The sequence below is a fragment of the Lagopus leucura genome, unplaced genomic scaffold, assembly GCF_019238085.1.
Source record: "Lagopus leucura isolate 7727_CA_CO unplaced genomic scaffold, USGS_WTPT01 Super-Scaffold_100024, whole genome shotgun sequence".
In the NCBI taxonomy this organism is placed as follows: domain Eukaryota; kingdom Metazoa; phylum Chordata; class Aves; order Galliformes; family Phasianidae; genus Lagopus; species Lagopus leucura.
In genome coordinates, this window is record NW_024962276.1 from 5,222,955 (window position 1) to 5,242,045 (window position 19,091).

At 48.4% G+C, this 19,091-nt stretch overlaps 1 protein-coding gene across 1 annotated transcript; it reads right to left on the reverse strand.

The window, feature by feature from the left end:
* Positions 1-48: 48 nt before the first annotated feature.
* Positions 49-17,927, reverse strand: PRPF8 (pre-mRNA processing factor 8). The gene is made up of 42 exons (XM_042879701.1): positions 17,818-17,927; positions 17,570-17,738; positions 16,794-16,958; positions 16,481-16,699; positions 15,706-15,918; positions 15,308-15,433; positions 15,125-15,230; positions 14,498-14,688; positions 14,191-14,310; positions 13,924-14,113; positions 13,637-13,756; positions 13,185-13,319; positions 12,867-12,996; positions 12,291-12,487; positions 11,977-12,183; positions 11,724-11,887; positions 11,277-11,403; positions 10,956-11,148; positions 10,428-10,615; positions 9,965-10,203; positions 9,735-9,881; positions 9,277-9,487; positions 8,883-8,999; positions 8,544-8,791; positions 8,175-8,354; positions 7,555-7,690; positions 7,158-7,327; positions 6,741-6,870; positions 6,428-6,574; positions 6,049-6,209; positions 5,572-5,763; positions 4,838-5,075; positions 4,473-4,601; positions 3,784-3,897; positions 3,467-3,640; positions 3,015-3,208; positions 2,590-2,829; positions 2,365-2,506; positions 1,859-1,999; positions 1,446-1,585; positions 1,088-1,290; positions 49-372 (listed from the first exon to the last, which is right to left on the reverse strand). The coding sequence occupies exons 1-42, from the start codon at positions 17,915-17,917 to the stop codon at positions 218-220; spliced, it is 7,008 nt and encodes a 2,335-aa protein (XP_042735635.1). The 5' UTR covers positions 17,918-17,927; the 3' UTR covers positions 49-217.
* Between the last annotated feature and the right edge of the window lie 1,164 nt (positions 17,928-19,091).

The following is a 19,091-nucleotide window of genomic DNA, read 5'->3' on the forward strand; positions in this document are numbered from 1 at the left end:
GCCCCGACGAGGCGGGCGCCGTCCCACCGAGCTCCATAGGCAGCAGCGTTCAGCTTTGTAAAAAATTTATTAAGCCACTCTAAGACGGTACAACCAACGGGACGTCGCGGCTGGGACAGATGGGGGGCAACGGAGCCGTGAGCACGCGAAGGGGGGCACGAAAAGCAGGAGAGGATGTTGAATATCAACAGTACTAAGAGTTGTCGGGGTGGCAGGATCAGGCGTAGAGGTCCTCCCTGTCGGCGGAGTAAACCTCCCCCTCCTGCAGCAGGGCGAAGTTGAGGAAGTGAGAAGGACGATGGACCTCGTGGTAAAACTCCTTGGGGTTGGCGAGCTGCAGCTCGTACTTCATGTTGGGGTCGTGGCGAACACCTGGAAAAGAGTTTACATGTGAGCCAGCACCCCAGGTCCCTTCCAACTCGGGATGTTCTATGATTCTTCATCCACCTGGAAGCTCCTCCCGTCCTCGCTGCCCATCAGGAGCTTAATGGAGCCCTCTACACTCGTGAGAGAATTTTAAAGCAGAACAGCTTAAGCAGGAAGTTTCAAGCCCACAGAATCATCACACACTGCGTTCCACAGCTCCCCCCCTCAGAGATTCAGAAGCAGTGACCCCATGATCCGTTCTAGTAGAGGAAGTCGAGCATTTTGTCTGCCCAGCTCTTCATTTCTTGATCCCCTCTGCAGCTGTCTGTGGTTCACCACGCTGGTGTACTCATTCCAGGACCCCCACTACCCTCCCCTGCTGGGCACAGCTTTTCTTTTGCATTTTCCATTATCATCTCTTCTTCCTGACAGACATTAATTATTCAGTGGCAATTTACCAGACACTACAATCCAGCAACAGAAGATGATCTCAGGTCTGATTTTTACTCTCTTGCTGTCTCAAATCATTAAGAACTGACATCCCTGTACGGCCACCAAGGGAAGGTCAGACTACAATGCTAATATAACCCTGCCAGTTACTTAGAGAAGGTCAAGCTTCAGGCACATAAGGAATGCTCCCCTCAAAGAGCTATTTCCTTCTCCTCCCCCAAGCTATTCAGGCTGCCTCCCTTCCTGCCCCTTCCCTGGGCAGTCAGCTCACCCATGAAGTTGTAGTTCCAGGATCCCTGTGCTGGAACCATGAAGAAGCCAAGGAATCGATCTGACAGCAGCATCTGCACCCTCTCATAATGGGATGGCAGGTAGCCCTTGGGGTTGTTCCCTTTGTCTGTGTTCTGCCTGCCCCACTCGTAGCCACTTGGGGTCAGTTTGTAGGCTGTCAGTGTGCAGGAACCTGGTGTAAAACTGAAGGAGGGCAGAGAGATGGTGGGGGTCACGTTAATTTGAGACAGAGGAAAAGAAGAAACGAGTAAACAGACCCTTTCTGCCACGTTTTTAGATTGAGATCTTAGTGTGTTCCCAAGAAGGAAACGCAGCACAGAAGCCCTGCTGCCTCTCACCTGCAGGTGATGATGATAGTTTTCTCTCCATCCCAGGAGGGGTTGTCAGCCATGACTTTGGCATGGGTGGTGACATCCTGCGGCGACAGCTGCGGGGATTCATTGGGTTGGGTATGAATCCACCCCAGAGGTTCCATTTCCTACAGAATGGAAAGTGAAAATCATTTACTCAACAAGAAGAAACTGAAAGCCACGAGAAAGATGTGCTTGATTATGAGTGCTTAAGCACAGTACAAAGTACACAGGGACTAAAGGCTTCACCCTTTCACCTGATCCCAGATCAGGCAGACTTCAGAGGCGAGTTACTGAGGCAAACACACTGGAGCTGAGTGGCAGCAAGACTCCCCTGTCACCTGGATCTGCTATGGAAGTGATGACCTTCCACCCTCCCCGGGAGCAGAAGCTCAACTCACCTTGAGGTACTCGTGCTGAGGCAGCTGCCCTGGGAGATGCACAGTCTGGTGTGTTCCCCACTGGGGTACCATCACAATGCACCGGATCTCCTTCACTTGGGGATTATCAGGAGGACTCACTCCATAAAGGTAACCTGCAATCTAGGAACACAAACAAACACCCACTTTACAAGCCTAGAAGAGACCTCCTATAACCGTGTGACAGTTGGTAGGCAAAACCTTAGATCCTAAAGCAAATTTCTCTTGCCCAGCAGCTCCTCACTAGAGTAAGGTCACATCATAGTTATGTTACGTTCTGGACTGAAAGCTCTTCAGGCCACCTGAATCTAGCCTAAAGAAGCCTTTTCAACCTGGGATGCACTCAGCCACATAATGGATGTCTACCTCCAGCCCAGAAACAGCAGCAAGCTCCCAGCCTTTCACCACAAGGCCCTGGGAGCTGCCTGCCCAGGACTGGTGCATGCACAAGCTGCACAGACACCCTAACAGCCTTGATGCACACTCACCTGGGCTCGCAGATCTGAGATGCAGATGAATTTCTTCAACACATTCTTGGGAAGAATGTACGTATAGCCTGTTTCCTTTATGTCATCTGATGAAACATAAATGTGGTTTGTTCTCAGGTGGAGGTTGGCAGCGGAAATCGCTCTGTGAAGAAAAGGAGATGATTGTAACAGGGCCCACAGATCTCACCTTTTCCAACTGTGCAACAGCTCTGTCCTCCCTCCTACCTGACTCGCCACTCAGTCTTGGAGGAGAAAGTCTGGGTTTCGTAGTTGCTGGTTGTGGAGGTGATGATTTCATCCCCATGTTTGTTAACAGTGCGGGTCTGTGTGGCCGTCAGCTGCGACTGCTCCTTGGTTTGCTTCTCAATTTCTGCAATCTGCTGTCTCTGCTGAGAGGGGGCAGAGATCTCCATGCCCAGGATGATGTCTCGGATCTCTGATTGCGTTAGGGATGCAACGTTCACACTGAAAGAGAAAACCCATCGTGTCAGCACACATCAGATCCATCTCACAAATACAAAAGCTCTGAAGGCACTACAGAAAAATGAAACAGAGACTTTTTAGGACAAGCGGAAGGGCAAAAAAAAAAAATCACATGATACAAAGATAAGGAAAGGCTGATGGGATTCTGCAGCAGGACAGTAGCTTACTTGTTCTTCTTGCCATAGTCAGCAAGGATCAGATCTTTCAGCTGCACCTCCACCTTGATCCACTCCTCATCTGTCAGGGTTGGCCAGATGTGGTGAGGCTCTGTTATGGTTGTCTTGTCTGGTTTCAGAATAACTTTGGCTCTGTCATTATTCACATGCAGTGCTCGGAGAATGAGAATCAGACGTGAGAATGCCTTGGAGAGAAAACAAAACAAAACAAAAGATGCAGCTTGTCAGAAAGAGAGCAGTGTATTTGGTTTTCTTCCATCACACCACTCTTCTGCTTGGGTGCAATGAGAGCACGTGAGAATTGTCAGTAAATCAATGTGAAGAAGAATTCAGGCAGACCAAGAGCAAGCTTTCTGGGGCAAACATGGGAGGACTTCTGAAACCTTGGCTCTTATTTTGTGCCCGTGGGAAAGCAAAGTGCAGATTATGCATGACATCCTCACCGTGTAGGAAGAGATGGTTTTCAGCCAGTCATCGTAGAGATTGAAGAGAACCATCTGAGGTTCAGTAGCCTTCAGGATGAGATCACCAAACTTCTCCACTTTCAGGCAGGCCTGGAAAGGCAGCTGCAACTCGGAGCCTTTGATCACAATATTGGGGAAATCCAGCAAGTGCACCTGGAGTTTATTGAGAAGAGGAACTAATTCACAACTAGTGCAGAACATCAGTCCAGATTAAGCCCTTCCCAAGAACACAGAACTGTTCTGCAACCTCACAAAGATTTTATAATGTCCCTGCATTGCACTGTGTGCTTTGTTACCTCAAGTGGGTCCAGCATGCCCTTTCGAGTCACTATGATCTGCTTAGGCTGCTCCTCCACAGGAAGCGAGCGGATCAAGGCAGCCACCTCTTCAGCAGTCTTCCACTTGGCCAGCTACAAAGAGACAGTTGGGTTAGAAAAACATCTCTTAGCTAACAACAAACTCTTCACACCTCTTGGAATCAGAGACGCCCAAAGCAAATTCTAAAAATACAACATAAATTTATGGCTTGTTTCAGACTGGTGACAAGGCCTAACATTTCCCTCTCAGTGAACACAGAGGGCAGTTCCCATTCCTAGAGTTCAGTTACTCCTGACTGGCTTGCAAAAACAGCTGATTACACCACCTCCCTGGCTTCAGCACCTCAGTCCTTGCACTGCACAGGATGTTCGGCCAAGAGCAATGTGATTTGCTGTACCAGTGAGCACAGCACCATTTCTCAAGTGCTGCTTGACACAGGCTCTTTACAGCTCAAAAACATCACAACATCAGTGTCTGCATTCTTACACTTTACCTCATGCTACTGGTTGCCAGAGCACAGGTTATGCACCAGCAGCAGGGGCTCCAAACTTGTTTCAAGGCAGGAAGAAAGACCTTCAGCAATGCTTTCTGCTCAACTGAGTATTCCAAAACATCAGTGCACGTCCCTGCCTCACTGCCAAAAGCACAAAAAGCAGCCAGGTCCCACCTGCCCGAGACGCTTCTGTCCTGCCCACACAGATGTGTGGATGATCTTCAGGAAGAGCTGTCCAGTCCTAGGGTTGAAGATGAAAATGGCTCCATTGATAGGTTTTGTGGTCAAATTCCCTTCAAAAGTCTGAGAAAATATGAAGTGGAAAGTGCAGTGAGATGAATGCAGCCTATCCAAGCGTTTACACAACAGCTGACTTGTTAAACTACGCTGGAAATGCAAGGACAGCTCTGTGCACACTGCAGAAGATTTGGGTGCACGTTAATTCCTGGTTTTCCCTCAGGCACATCTCCTCAACCATCCTGAGCAAAGGACATTTACAGCCCCTATCCTTCCCCCTTAAGATGCAGCTCTGGCCTTACCTTGTGAATGGTCACTCTGTACACATTGGTGTCGTCCACAAACCAGATGATCTGGTTGGAGAAGAGCTCCCCATAGTTCTGAGAGGAAAGGTAGGGTTCTGTGGGCTCAGATGAGTACAGCTGCAAGCCTTTGCGGATTCGTTCTCTCAGCACATACAGGGCAGGATTTGCTTTCATAATTTTAGCCATAGCCTGCTGGATCAGAGGTTTGCTACCAGGGAACCAGTTCCCATATGCGCTGAAGAGGAAAACAGAGACAAACAATCGTTGCCATCAGGTCTAAGATGAAAGGACAACAGCACAAGTCTTCACGTGCAGTGGAGAGGCACCTTTCTGCCTGCTGTCTATTAGTAGATGATTTCTTTTGTGACATTCTTGGAGCTGTTCAGCTACAGCTTTTCCCTACTCTTCCACTCAGTGGGAAACCACAGCACGCACGTGCAGCAGCCCCACAAGAACTGCATCTTCTGCAACTGTCACACTAGAGAGGTCTGCCTGATGGGACACCTCTGCCTTGCTCTTTCATGAAGGACAGCTGTCTCCTCTTACAGATGGCCTTTAAACAAGGCCTGTCCCTGCACCCCATCTGACAGAGATCTCTTAATAAAACATATTAGTGAGCTGAACCATTATTACAGCAACTCCTGCCTGGAACACAGCCCAGTTTGAAGATGCACTACGAGACATCCATAAACTATCAATTACAGCTAAAATACAGACAGCGCAGTTCTTACCTGTGTAAATTATAGGCCAGATCAATGGCAATGAGCACGCCAGTGGGGGATGGATAGATACTCATGTTGTCTGTAGTGTAGTCCAGGAACTTGGCTCTTGCATAGCGCTCAATATCATGGGAATCATAATCTCCCCAGCGCAGCTGGATATCTATCCAGTACTTCTGAGTGGTGGTGCTGTCCATCACATCTCTTAAGAAGAAAGCAAGCCAGAGTAATTAGATCTTGCATAGAACTCTCCTGCAGTTGCTGCACATCTCTTTGGCAGAGAGCCCGATCACTGAAGCCAGGTACAATACACATACCCTATTGGAAAGAGAACATCTACCCATACCAGCCCTGCACTTTCCAGGCATGACTATATCCTCCTGGGTACCCAGAGAAGTATATCAGCCCTGGGCTCCCCAGATATAAGGCCTTTTGCTCAGGGACAAGCTCAGCAGCTCTTCTCTGCAGAGATAAAAGGGAAACACTCACTTAGAATCCGCAAGCAATGATGGACGTGACACGTTCCATTTGTAGGAAGCAAAGAGGAGGATATCTGCACATGAGGAATTCATCTTGTATGATTTTCTGGGATGGATTGTCTCCTTCTGCACTGTCTCAATCTCTAGAGCATCCAGCTCCTGATCAAACACCTGGGGAAAAGGCAGTCAAAGGTGAGCTGTGTTCAAACAGTTTAACTAACAGAGCCTATCCACAACGCAGACATAAGCAGGCACCCAGGAAAATCCACTTTCGTCCCCTTCTCTGTCAAATTACTAGAGGAGCTGCTTTGCTATGGTCATGAGCAGGAGGCTGTTAGTACACAAGGAGTGAGTGTGCACTGAACAAACCCAGTGAACACACTGCTCACCTGACACAAATCCATCACAATGCTCTCGTGGATCTTCTGCCACAAGTGAGCTCGGAAAATCTGAATGAGAGAAATCTTCAGCGTGGGGATCTTGCCATGCATGAATATACCTGTCAAATCCAGCTGCACCTGAAAGCCAACGTATACCTGCAAATGGAAAACAGGTGTGAGAACACATAGCAGCACAATTGGTGAAGTTTAGAAAACAGAACTGCTGCTGTTCAGAAGGCTTAGATCTACAGTTCACCCAAAGAACCAGTTTAACTGCTCTCAACTCAGCACAAGTTCCTAAAGGCTAATTCCAGATACTCACATTGGCTCTGTTAATGGTAGGAGACCACCACAGAGTAAATCTTCTGTTTGGAATCTGATTCAAACCCGACCTCTGGGCATTTGTCAACTTCTTCCACTTCATGGACTCCTCAAAGCCACTGGCCTTCTCCCTAGAAGAGACAATCAACTGTGTCAGATGCTCCTAATCACAGCTGATTTTCATGCACCAATAAAACAGAAGGGAGGCAGAAGCATATAAGGAGCAAGGACTGCAAAGAACTTCCATGGAATCACATGCATGAATCTAGTTATAGTTCAGTTTGAGGGTACCTGGCATGGCACTATATGGTGTGCTCCTGGAAAACAGAACAGCTCAGCAGAGTAAGTGTAGCTTGAGCCTAGAACTCCTCCTGGTGCACCACTAAGCTCCACAAGGCCAGATCAAGGTTGCTCTTACCAGAAGAGACCCTCCCATGTGGGGAAGTAAGTGCCCTTGAACAGAGTGTGCTCCAGGATCCCCTCCACTCCACCCAGTGCCTGGATCATATCAGTGCGGTAGTTGTTCAGGTTCCACAGCTTCCCATCGTGGCGTTGATGTGTCCACCAGAATGGGTTCTGTTTCAGGACCTGTAAACAACAGCCCACCAATGAGCAGCTCTGCATTCACATCATTTAACCACGCTGCATTCATTTCAGGAACAAAGCGATGTCAGCTAACAAGTAAAAAGCCTCATACACCCACTGTGGAAGATACAGCTCATCTACAGGTTTGGCTAGTACCTAGCAGGCAATTCAGACTGGGCAGTATCTAAGATGATGCCTGAAATTCACACTGAGAAATTCCCTGTCAGTACCTGGTATTGCTTGAAGTCAGTCCTGACTCTCCATCCTTTATCATAAGCTAGGGTATGCCGGTCCTTCTGGAAAAGGGTATTAATACGAGGAATTCCTCTGTCCCAAGAGTCCTCCAGATCTTCCAGTGTCAGCCGCCTGAAGAAAAAAAAAAAACCACCCCCACACTCTGTTACCTCTCAATTTTATGGCAGTGCATTCATATTTCAGGCAATGAGATCACAGAAAGAATACAGACTTCAAGGCTCTAGCAGGAGAGGTTCTAAAATGACTGACACTCAGACGCTCAGAAAAGCACCCACAGCCATCACTATAAACAGGCTGATGTCAAACAGCCAAAAGGAAAAGCCTGTCCTTGTAAGAGAGCAGAACTAAGGGAATGGGCCTGACATCAGCTTTTCCTGGCACCACCTGGCCTATCATTTGCCTTCAGTTGTGCCAAGGCTGTACTGCTTGCAGAGTCCATGCCCTCCCCAGAGGTAAGAGCGTGCTTTGCAGGCAGTTTGTACCACATATCAGAGGTCCAGCAAGGTCTGCAGAACTCAAGCAATGCAAGGCTTCTCACCACTGTCTGCTCACCCCCCCCAGGCACACACAGATCTAACTGAACACAGAAATATACCTGTTCTGGGCTATGGCCTCCTGTCGCTTGAGAGCATATTCTGCCCACACTCTCTGTGAGTCAATGAACTCACTCTCCCACGGCTGGATGTAACGATACAAATTTGGGATGAGCTGGTCCTCCTCGTGACTCATCCCTGAGCGAAAATGAGTAATGCCAACATCGGTCTGCTTGGACCACCTGGAGCACAGATGCAGAAGAGTGAGGTAGGAGCAATGGGACATCACCAGTCACATTGGTATGACCTACAGCAAAGACCTGTCTCTGTAACAGGTTGTGGTTTAACATTCTCAAATATTTTAATGGGAAAAGATACCTAACAGAACTCTTAAATCACGTGGGCATTTCAGATAGGGCAGTATTACTCACCTCAGGTCAGATTGTGGGATGAGAACATGTCCCATAGAGAGCATGCCCAGACCTCCCAGCTCTTTAGGGGTGTAGAACACCACAGGTGGAAAACGGCTAGGCATTTTGGAATTCAGACCAATTTTGATTCGAGTCTGGATTTTATTCTCACACTTCACCAGCAAGTCAAGCAGCTCCTGAGTATTTACAACAGCTTCCCGGAAATATGTCATCAGGCCAATCAGAGCTGTATTCCACTTATTGACAATCTAAAAATGGAAGGCAAGGGATCAGTTTGAGAACTGATCGTTCTTCAGGCATCTGCAGGAAGTTCTGTCACACAGCTCGCTTCCCCCTTACCTTGGTGAAGGTTGTAGAGCCAGACGCCATGAGGATCTGCCTCACCCTGTTGTGAAATCTCTGCATAGACTCATCATCAACGCGCAGGAAGCACTGAGCTGTGCGCTCCTTGGTGACCTGCAAGGGCACAGGGCTATGGGTCACTTACAAAGCACAGGAGGGGAAGAGTCTAAGCAGTTTTGGGTCCTCCCTTATCACTCCCCAAGGATTTCCCATCCCTTGCAGGAAAGAAAGCTCCCGAATTCATTTTAGTTCTACCTGTCAACGTGCTCAGCTACACAGCTGCCAAACACACGCTGCCAAGTGCTCCTCCAGACAGGTACGAGCCTTGCTTTGATGCTGGGTACAGACAAAGCAGGGACTGCTTTCCCAGCCTGCCAAACTCTCCCCCTACCTCATTCTGCAGGTTCCAGACACCATCCTTGTGGGTGAACTCCTCATAGCTGGTGCGACACTTGGGCAAAATGCGACACTCAAAACCACACATGTTGAACAGCAAATTGGGGTTATCCTTGCTGTAAACAGACACGAAGCTGTTCTCCCACTGCACCGTGGTGACGGATCGAGGCAGGCGGTTCTTGATATCCCAGAACACAGCACGGCCACTGAAACAGAAGGCATGCACAGTGAGGCCAGGCCCTGGAACTAAGGTGAAATGCAAACTAGACGAGTTCTCACTGCTTTCTCAGCACTACGGTCTCTCACACCGATCGCTCTCTGTCAAAACTATGACACAAACCTCCCCATCTCTTCTTCCTTTCCTGATTACCCGCCTGTCAACCTCGAATACTTATTTATCACAACTGATTTTCCCACCACTCTGCTCCTTGTGTTTCCAGGCTCATCACTCACAGGTTGACATCGTGCTTCATGAGGCGCATCCGAGCATCCCGAGGCCAGCACTTCTTATTGTTGTAGCCTACAATGTTCTCGTTGTTGGGATCCGGATGCTCTGTCAGGTACCGTTGAATCAAGTCCCTTGCCTCATCTGCTGTAAACCTGAACAGAAAAGGACCTGTGGTGACACAAACATCTTCCTCAGACGGACTGCCCACACAGATGAGGACCCACAGAGCTCTCACCTGAAGAAGATGTGAATGCGGTCGATGTATCTGCAGAAAAGGCGAATGGGATGGGCCACCTCAGTTGCAATGTCTTGGAAGCTGAGGAAGTCATTGGGCATCTGGGGAGGTCCAGCCATTTCACTGGCACGGTGCAGACCCAGCACCAGCAGGTCCATCACGAGCCCATAATACTGGACAATGAAGGAAGCAAACTGCAATCCACGAATAATCCCGTAGGAGTTTGTGTGATTCATGTCCTGAGGAAAAAGAAGTGTGAGAAACCTGACTGTCACAAACCCCAAAAGCATTTATCTGAGCAGCTGCTTTTCAGCAGGGCCCAACAGGGTTTTCTTACTCCCTAATCACCTCTTTCCCCAGCAAGTCTTGTATCCCAGTTCCCCCTTCAGCGCCACCACCACCACCCATGGGTCACAAACCACTCAATTATACAGTCCACGCATTTTCTGACAGTAATCATCACCTTGTAGTTGATCACCACGTTGTTTTTTGCTGTCATGTAGTCAGCAATGTTGTGATCAACAATAAGACGCAGCAGCCTGTTGAGTAAGGTCAGGTCAATCTTCTCATACATCTTCTCAAATCGAGATTCCAGCATCACATTGCATTCACCTTCACTTGTTTCCCACACATCTTGCAGATTATTAATGCCTGAGGAGACAAATGAATGCGTCCTGTTATGTCATGTGAAGTTTTGAGTGCAGAAGCAGATTTCCAGGCATAAAATCAGCATATTTTCTCTAGTGCTTTTCAGCCTCTTTTTTCCTTCCAGTCTACCCAGAAATTGGAACAGAAATATACATAATCAACCACAAATGTTACAGAACTTCTCCAGTGTTAACCTACAAAATACAGCCTCGGAGTGCAGCAACAAATTGTATTACTGCTGCAAGTATGAAAATTCAGCTTTTGAGTGGACTCTTCAACAGCAAGCTCCTGATAAAAAAACCAAACAAACTCATTTTACTATGGAACACAAGACCTCACTAACCTTGGCACCACTTGTACACTAACAGCGGAGGAGGTTCAGTGTCAGCAGGCTTGATCCAAGGAGGGAAGAGTCTTCTTTTATCAGCCTCATACCACAAGTACTGATCCAGATAAGCATCTGTGATTTTCTCCAAGGGTTCAACATCATAAACAGGAACCAGGTGGCTGTACAGATCCATGAACTCAATGCCAACCTAGAAAAGAGATGGTAAATTTGAAGCCTATACCTGACAGAGAACACTTTTGATAGCCTTGCTGCCATTTTGTACCTGAACACAGTGCAAGTTTTTTTGTATTCTCTGGTTTTCACCACGATCCTTACCTCCTTGAAGGCTCTCTGAGTTAAAAGGTGTCGTTTGATTCTGGACAGAGCTTCGTGAGGATTGTCATAAGCCTGTTCAATCAAGCCCAGCTCCTCCCTCTGTGACTGATTCAGACGAGATTTCACACTGAAAGTGAGAAAGAACAACAGTTTGTGCACTCAAGCACAAACAAATCCCTGCTGCATTGAACTGATGAAAGATAAGTGCTCAACCAAGCTGCTCAAGACAAGATCTCTAATTCCTCACAATTCACAGTCAGCCCCAATTGGCAGAGTCCATGAAGGCAGCCTTGGCAGTACCATAACCCAGGGGCTCAACCTGCCCATTCTGGGTAAATGTTACGGTGCACTCGATTCCAGGAATAATGGACAACAAAATAGTTTCAGAAGCCTTACCCAGAGCAGATGTCTGACCTTTAGAGAAACTGGTCACTTCCCAGTGCTTACCTGTAAGCTTCCTTCAGCCTTTCCAGGGCCAATATGAGCAACTTGGTATCGTGCTTGTAGGACAACGGGGGGAATGGAATGGGTGAGAACCTCCTGCTTTCCAGCCAGTGCACTGTGGTTGTGTACACAGCAACGGCCTCTTCTGCGGTGATGTAAGGCCCATCCTGCACAACCACAACACCATGATTAGTCAGTGAAAGTTTGCCTGTGGAAACAGCACCAACTTGGGCAACCTCAGGCAACACAGAAGTACCTTCAGGTAATTATGCTGTCGCTCCTGCTCAGCTTTTAAGTAGAGTCTGGTCAGCCGGCCCAGATTCTTCTTACAGACAGTCTTGTCCACAGTGGCACCCCGACGGATACGCTCTCTGTTGTAGTGAGCTGTGTTTGTCCACCAGTCAGCTTTTGCCTTCACATACCTCAGGATCATGTTCTCAATAGGAGTTGGCAGCCCGGGAACCTGGGAAGGGAGAAGTAACATCAGGGCAGAAGGAGCAGGAGCCTTTGTCAGAGCAGTTCAGCCAGACAGATGTTACAATTGAAAGAAAGGCTAAAAGAGGGACTTACTTTCCAGGGGATATTGGCCTTCCAGCACCGCCAAGCCTCACTCAGATGCTGCAGGATGGTTCTGGCTTTGTTCTGTTTGATCCCTTCTGGCATCATGTCCAGAATGTCATGCATAACAGCTGCCCTCAGCTCCAGGTCAAAGTGAGACTCCACACGCTGCTTTGTGACAGTCTTTGCTACACCCTTTGAGTGACGGCCTGCAAAAAGCAAAATACTTCAGCAGTTCAGACATTACTGAGCAGTGCTGCTCTTCTTTGTATTAAAGGAGCGTCCTCCAGAGGTGCAGGATGCCAGAAGAAATTCAACTGCTACACCATTGCAGAGGTTGGAATACATGATCAGGAGGCTATTGACCCCAGGGTGCTATGGAGCAGGGAATCCCATTTCCATTTAGAAACTACTGTGGATACACTGGTGTTGTAAGAGCTCTAAACAGGACAATAGCCATTGGGACTGATGTGGAATATAGGCACAGACCACCACTTGGGAGAGAAATCTGGAGTTTAAGCTGGCAAGCAAACAGCATTAATCTTTACCAGACACCCCTCGTGTCCAAGATTTACACAATGTGCTGACCTTCAAACTGCCTGGCCAGCAGATTCCCCAGCCAGCGTTCCAGCAGTGGCGTGATGCCCCTCATGAAAAACAGCCACACTCTCCAGCCTGGAGCCCAGAAGCCGCAGCCTGGACCTTTGCCCACAGGCCCCTGGAAGAAGAGAGACATTGAACAACAACTCATAGAGAGACATGGTAACAACAACTCATAGAGAGACATGGTAACAACAACTCATAGAGAGACATGGTAACAACAACTCATTTGCTGACACTCCAGAACACCCCTCTTGTTGGTCAGTTTACTTGGAGTCACCACCTGACTGGAAAAGCAGAACTTACTGTGTTAAACCTGTAGTAGATGAGATGTTTCAGGTCCTTGCACATACGAATCTGCCTCATTAGTTTGTACTTGTATCTGTACATCCCTGTCAGCTGACCGACATGGGCAAAGATGTACTGCAAGCCATCTGCCAACTGGAACACAATGAACACAGTCAGAGATAACAATAAATGCTACACACATTGCCTCAAGAAGCCAGGCTTATTGTGTAGCCAGGAGTAGAGTGCATCAGGCTGCCCAAAGCTCCTACCAGTCACTCATGAGATAACCAATTCATGTAAGCTAAGCTAACAGCACAGCATTTCACACAACACTGCATGCTTTCTCCACTGCCTTCTTCTCCAAAACGCTGCAACAATCAGTCATTCTGTGCATCCTGTATAACCCCATCCTGACATTCCTTCTCACAACTTCCCACCTTTAAAAGAAAAGAAGAAAGAATCAGGCCTACCTGAAATGCATCTACATTTCCAAGCCTGTACTGGACGTGGCTGTCCACCACCAATTTAGTCAGCCGCAGAACCTCTCGGCACAGATGGAAAGCATTACCAAAACGGGACTTTTTCCTTTCCTGGGAAAGAAAAAGATTCAGCATTTCTGTAACAATGTTGCCTAAGAGTCAAACAGCTCCAATTTAGTCTGAACAACAACAGGACAACTGAGTCATTGCACTCAGTATTACATTAGCTACCACTTAAATCTTCAAGTAAACTTTACTGTTAAGCACCCAGGTTGTACCTTAGTGGTGAGGGTCTTCACTGGCTTCAGGTTAAAGTTGTAATCCAAGTGAAGGTAGTTCAGGTTCTTTCTGTGGATCAGCAAGTTCAGCATATTGTAGCCCTGGCGACACACCTGCAGGCCTACTTCCACCCAGTCCAGCTTTGTTGACTGGAAAAACTTCGTAGCCTTGAAGGAGCGGAATAGGTACCTGAAGAGAGAACAGTCTTTAATTAGCTGAATCCCTTACATAGCTCAGCAGTTCCCCACTGAATAGGTCCCATTTACCTCTTCTTCTGGGCCTTAGGGGGTCTGTGCTTGAGGGCATTTAAAACGTAGTATTTCAGCAGCTTCTGATAGGAGACTCGTACTTTCACTGGCTGGCCAGCTGGGCAGTGCTCACGATACCTAGGGGTGAAACAGACTTTAAATTTTCAGATAACTTACATTCCTTCAAAAACGAGTCTACAGACTCTACTAACAACTCTAGAAACCAGGCAAACTTCACAAGATCACTTTTTTCCCCCCACTGTAGCATAGCACTAATACTAAGGTCACAATCACTAAATACACTGTCCCCACAGGCAGAACTCACCAGTTCTTGACCAGCGGGATGTCAAGAGCTCTCCGAGTCCTCCCAGACCTCAGATTGAATGGCCGTGGGGCCCACAGCAGGGCAATGCCATTGGCTGTGTTGTCTGTGTAGAGTGGGGTATCCTTCAAGAAAGGTTCCACAAACTCTGGTAACTCAAACTCTTCATCATCATCAGGCAGCGGCTCCTGACTCTGAAACCACAAACCACACAACGCTTGTTTCCTGGATGATTCAAAGCTTCAGCTTAATTTTCTAAGTTAACCGAGTAAAAAGCATTTCTTTCTTGTCAGGGAATAAGTGCAACAGTGCTGATTATCTGAGAAGCAAAAAACACTCTAGAAGGTGTCAACAGAATTACCTCTGGCTACCTGTCAGAAGACCATAAAACAACACCGCAGTTTAGGCACTGAACTTTATCCTAGAGACCACAGGACACAGCTTTGAGCAATTACAGAAGGCAGAAAACAGCTGATAACTGCGTGAAGTTTTTCTTTGTGAAAGCACTTGTGCTTTCTCCTAAAGAGGCATGCATCCACGCTGTTATCAGAAACGAGGCTACAGAAAGATGCCAAAGTCCCACTGTCTCCACACAGGTTTTATCGTAGGTTCTCCTGGACAGTGACTCACCTTAACAGAATGCCTGTGTGAAATGGGGTTTATCAGCGGGTCGAAGTAAAATGCTGGGAGATCAGGATCTTCTGTTTTAATGAAAACAACGTTTGGAGTATGATACCTGCAACACATAACGAGTATGAGGGCATGCTGGTGGCTTCTCCCTCCTCTGCTCACCCTTGAGACTGCTGCGCTTACCAGGTCAGGTGGACGTGGTGGGGAAGGTTATTGTACAGGTATGGGAAAGCAATTTTGTACTCTGTCCTGATTGGCTGCCTGATGATAATTTTGTTGATGTCATTAAACTCATTCCAGTCTTCATCCCTCAAATAAGGCAAAAAGAAATTGTCACACAAGCAATTGGGGGAGACAGAAAGACAAACATTCCTGACCAAAGATGCAGCATCAGTGCCTTTCCTTTCGCTTATTCTTCACAGTAAGAACCACTGTCCAAAGCAACAAGCACATCACAATGCTAAAAAGAGCAAATGCTCAGAATTAACAAACCCAACGAAAGGTACATGACCACGGATCAGTGACCCTCGTGATCTTTTCCCAGATAACTGCCTATCTTTACTCCGAGATTTAACACTCACTGCAGATTGATGTCTCTAACAAGAGGCTCAAACTTGGGACCTCCAGGAATAGCCATGTTCAGCGCCTTGGAAGTGAAAAATGCTTTCAGGTCAAACAAATAGAAATAGTTGTCATCCACAAGGTCAGTGAGCAGCTGATTGGCCAGCCGATACAGCGTGGACATCATGGGCAGAGTGAACTGCCAGCGCTGGTAGGTAGAACCATTCACATACCTGCAGAGAAACAAAGCACTCGTTAAATACAGCCAGAAGACAACTCATCCTTCACCTTTCTGCTATTTGCAGAAAATATTAAGGACAGCTAACTCTTGTCCCCCTTGAGACAGGAAAGTAAAATTTACAGGCTTGTTGAAGATTTCTATGGGCTACATCTGCCCAGCTCCCCTCCATCTCCATATCCAAACTAATGTCTGACAAGATTCAAGAGCCTCCAGTGTGCAAGCATACTCTATATTTAAAATATAAACTCAAATATAAACTAGATGATCCAGGTTTTCATCTTTATGGCATGGCAAGAAACTTTTACCTGCCTGGATAGAGGCCTTGATTGCCTTCCCTCAACACTGAAGACAGGGGGATGATTTATAGCACTCAGTTTGCCCCTCCTATCCTTGAGGGAAGGTCTTCTCATCCCATCAACACCACTCATAGACCAACATTACACAAGCAAAAGTAATGCATTTCTGCATACATGTAATTTGCATCGTGCATAAACATTTTGTTGTTTGTTTTCTTAAATCCCCACAGTGAATTGTGCTACCAGGCAGACACATACTTTCTATTGTCTTTCAGCGGCTGGTGGTCATAGAACCAGTCCAGTACTGGGGCATCTTCCTCTGGATCCAGTTCAAGCTGAATTGCTTCCAGGGGCTCCACATCTAGGATGTTATCAGCATAATCCAGTGGAGGTTCTTCATCATCAAATGGGGGAAATCTCATTCTCTTGAAGTGACGTCTGTCCCTTTTTTCTCTCCTCATCATAATCCACATGGACCTGGCAGAAACCAGAGACCATCACATGCTGCCTTTATTGTGGAAGCACAGTTATTCACTCACAGCACCCCCCCAGTTAAGGAAAAAGCACTTACCCCCACTGGGCAATGTACACTGGCTCTATAACCCACGGAATCTCATTCACAAAAGAGATGGCTCCTGTGATGTGATACAGGACTGGAACATCTCTGATTTGCTCCCAGGGCATAGGCATGTTCTCCAAGAGCTTCAGAACAGCGTGAGGCATGTACTTCAGAGCACTACAACCAGAAATCAAGGAAGATCACAGCTCGAAGGCATGTCCAGAGAGCAGTCGCCTCTCTGCAGCAAGTTCAGTTACCTGTATACCTTCCACTCCTAAAGACTGCTCAGCTAACTTGCTCATAAAGGCCTTCAGTGATGAACCCACAAATTTTCCGTACTATCCTTCTGCTTCACAGATTTCACTACCAAAAGGATTTTTCTACTGGTTGGCTTCAGAGAGACTGTTACAAATTATAAACGTTCAAGAATAATAACACTAAAAAATACTGAATGAGTTTTTATGGGTAAAAACTACACAAACGCAACAGACTGTGTTTTGCACAAGACAGTTCTCTGGGCCCAAACAACAGAGAAATGCTCACAGAACATTTTAATCACGAAATAAAAAAAAAAAAGCTGATTAGTTCATAATCTCCCCCCAAAACCTCTTTTAAGCTACATGCTATTCAGAACGATGCTTTCCCTTAAGAACTCCAAGCATCGACTTCATCAGCTCATCCTCTCCTGCACCCCGCTGACATCCTCGCGCTGCGATGCTGCTGTCTGAGCACAGCTGCCCCCGGGAGCCCTGCGCTGAAGGCGCTGCCCCTCAGGGGGAGCTCCGTACCCCAGATAGACGCGCTTGTCGTGGCGGAACTTCCTGTTGGTCATGTCGCCGTGGTCGCGGATGATTTTCCGGACGTGTTCGGGAGGCATGTCCTCCTTCTGCGCGTCCACGAAGCCGAATTTCCTCTTTTCCGCATAGCGCTTGGCCTGCAGCTGCTGCCACTTGCGGGCTGCGGGGACAGAGAAGCAACGGGATGCGGTCAGGCGCGCCCCGTTCAGCGAGGCGGGATGGGGAAAGGCCTCACGCACCTTTCTCCTGCAGCTTCTCCTCAGACATGTAGTCGGGCAGCGGTGCCATCGGGGTCGGCACCGGCGCGCAGCCGCCGCGGTACGGGAAGACGGCGGCCATGGCGACGCACCTGCGGAGAAGGGAGAACGGGATCAAAGCGGGATCGCGGCTCCCACCGGACCCTCCCACGTCCCTGAGGCCCGCCCCACCCGCACACACCGGCCGCTCCGACGTCCCGCACTCCCCAACAACAATGGCGGCGCAACCCACCGCCACCGCGCCTGCGAGACCCGGATGTGGGCGATGCGCGCAGCCAGAGGGCTCGCCCAATCAGCCTTCGGGTAGCCTGACAGATAGGGGGAACAGCCTATCAGAGTGCGGAAAGGGCAGGAGGCGGGATCAACTGTGGAAGAGGAAAGGAAGCTGTGCCTAGAGTACACTTCCGGTTGAATGCTACTTCCTTTCCAGTCCCGCCCTCTGCCTATTTTGATTGGTGGAGAGGGATAACGGTGACAGCACGACGCCGGCTCTGATTGGACAGCCGGGGGCTGCAGACCCCAGCTATTGGGCCCAACAGCCCCGAGGCCGTAAGGCCGTCTGGGGTTTTCCTCAGGCAGCCCCCTCCTCGTACCTGGGTTTCCCTTGTGAGAGAGAGGCCATCCCTTGTCCTTCTGCCTCTGTCCCCACAGGAGGGGAAGGTTCCTCTCCCAAAGCTGGCCCGTTTCCTTCAGGAGAGACACACAGGGCATTCCCACAGTGTGTTCCCATGCACTGGGCTGTGCAGAGCTGCCAGGCCACCACTGTGAGACATCCTTGCAGGCTCCCAACCAGGCCCGCAGTGTGAGGCATTGGCGTGGCAGCAGGAATGTGGTGACAATCGGGGCCTTGAGCAGCAGTCGTGGTGTGGGCAGCCAACACTGCTGACAGGGGCACTCTGAGCAGTTTCAGCCTCTTCCCACAGCTTTCCAAAGCAAATGAGTGGTTTGGGGGTAAAAAGTTGCCTGCTGTGCAGAGAGCACGACAGATCTAGTGGATTTCTCAAAGCAACTACATGCGGCCCTGTGCGAGGTGGGCTCATACATGCTGCTAGGCTGATGGGAAGGGTTCTGTGTATGGGAATCAGTGGGAAATGTAAAGGGAAACAGCATTCAAACCTTCCAATTCCTTGCACCAGGAAGCTGCCCCGCTTTACTGCACACAGCATCAGGCATGAGCCAGCACACTGTGTGTTTTTATCCCAGAGCAAGGAGATGGAGGACAGGAAGCCAGTGACACCTCTGGAGCAAGCTGAGAT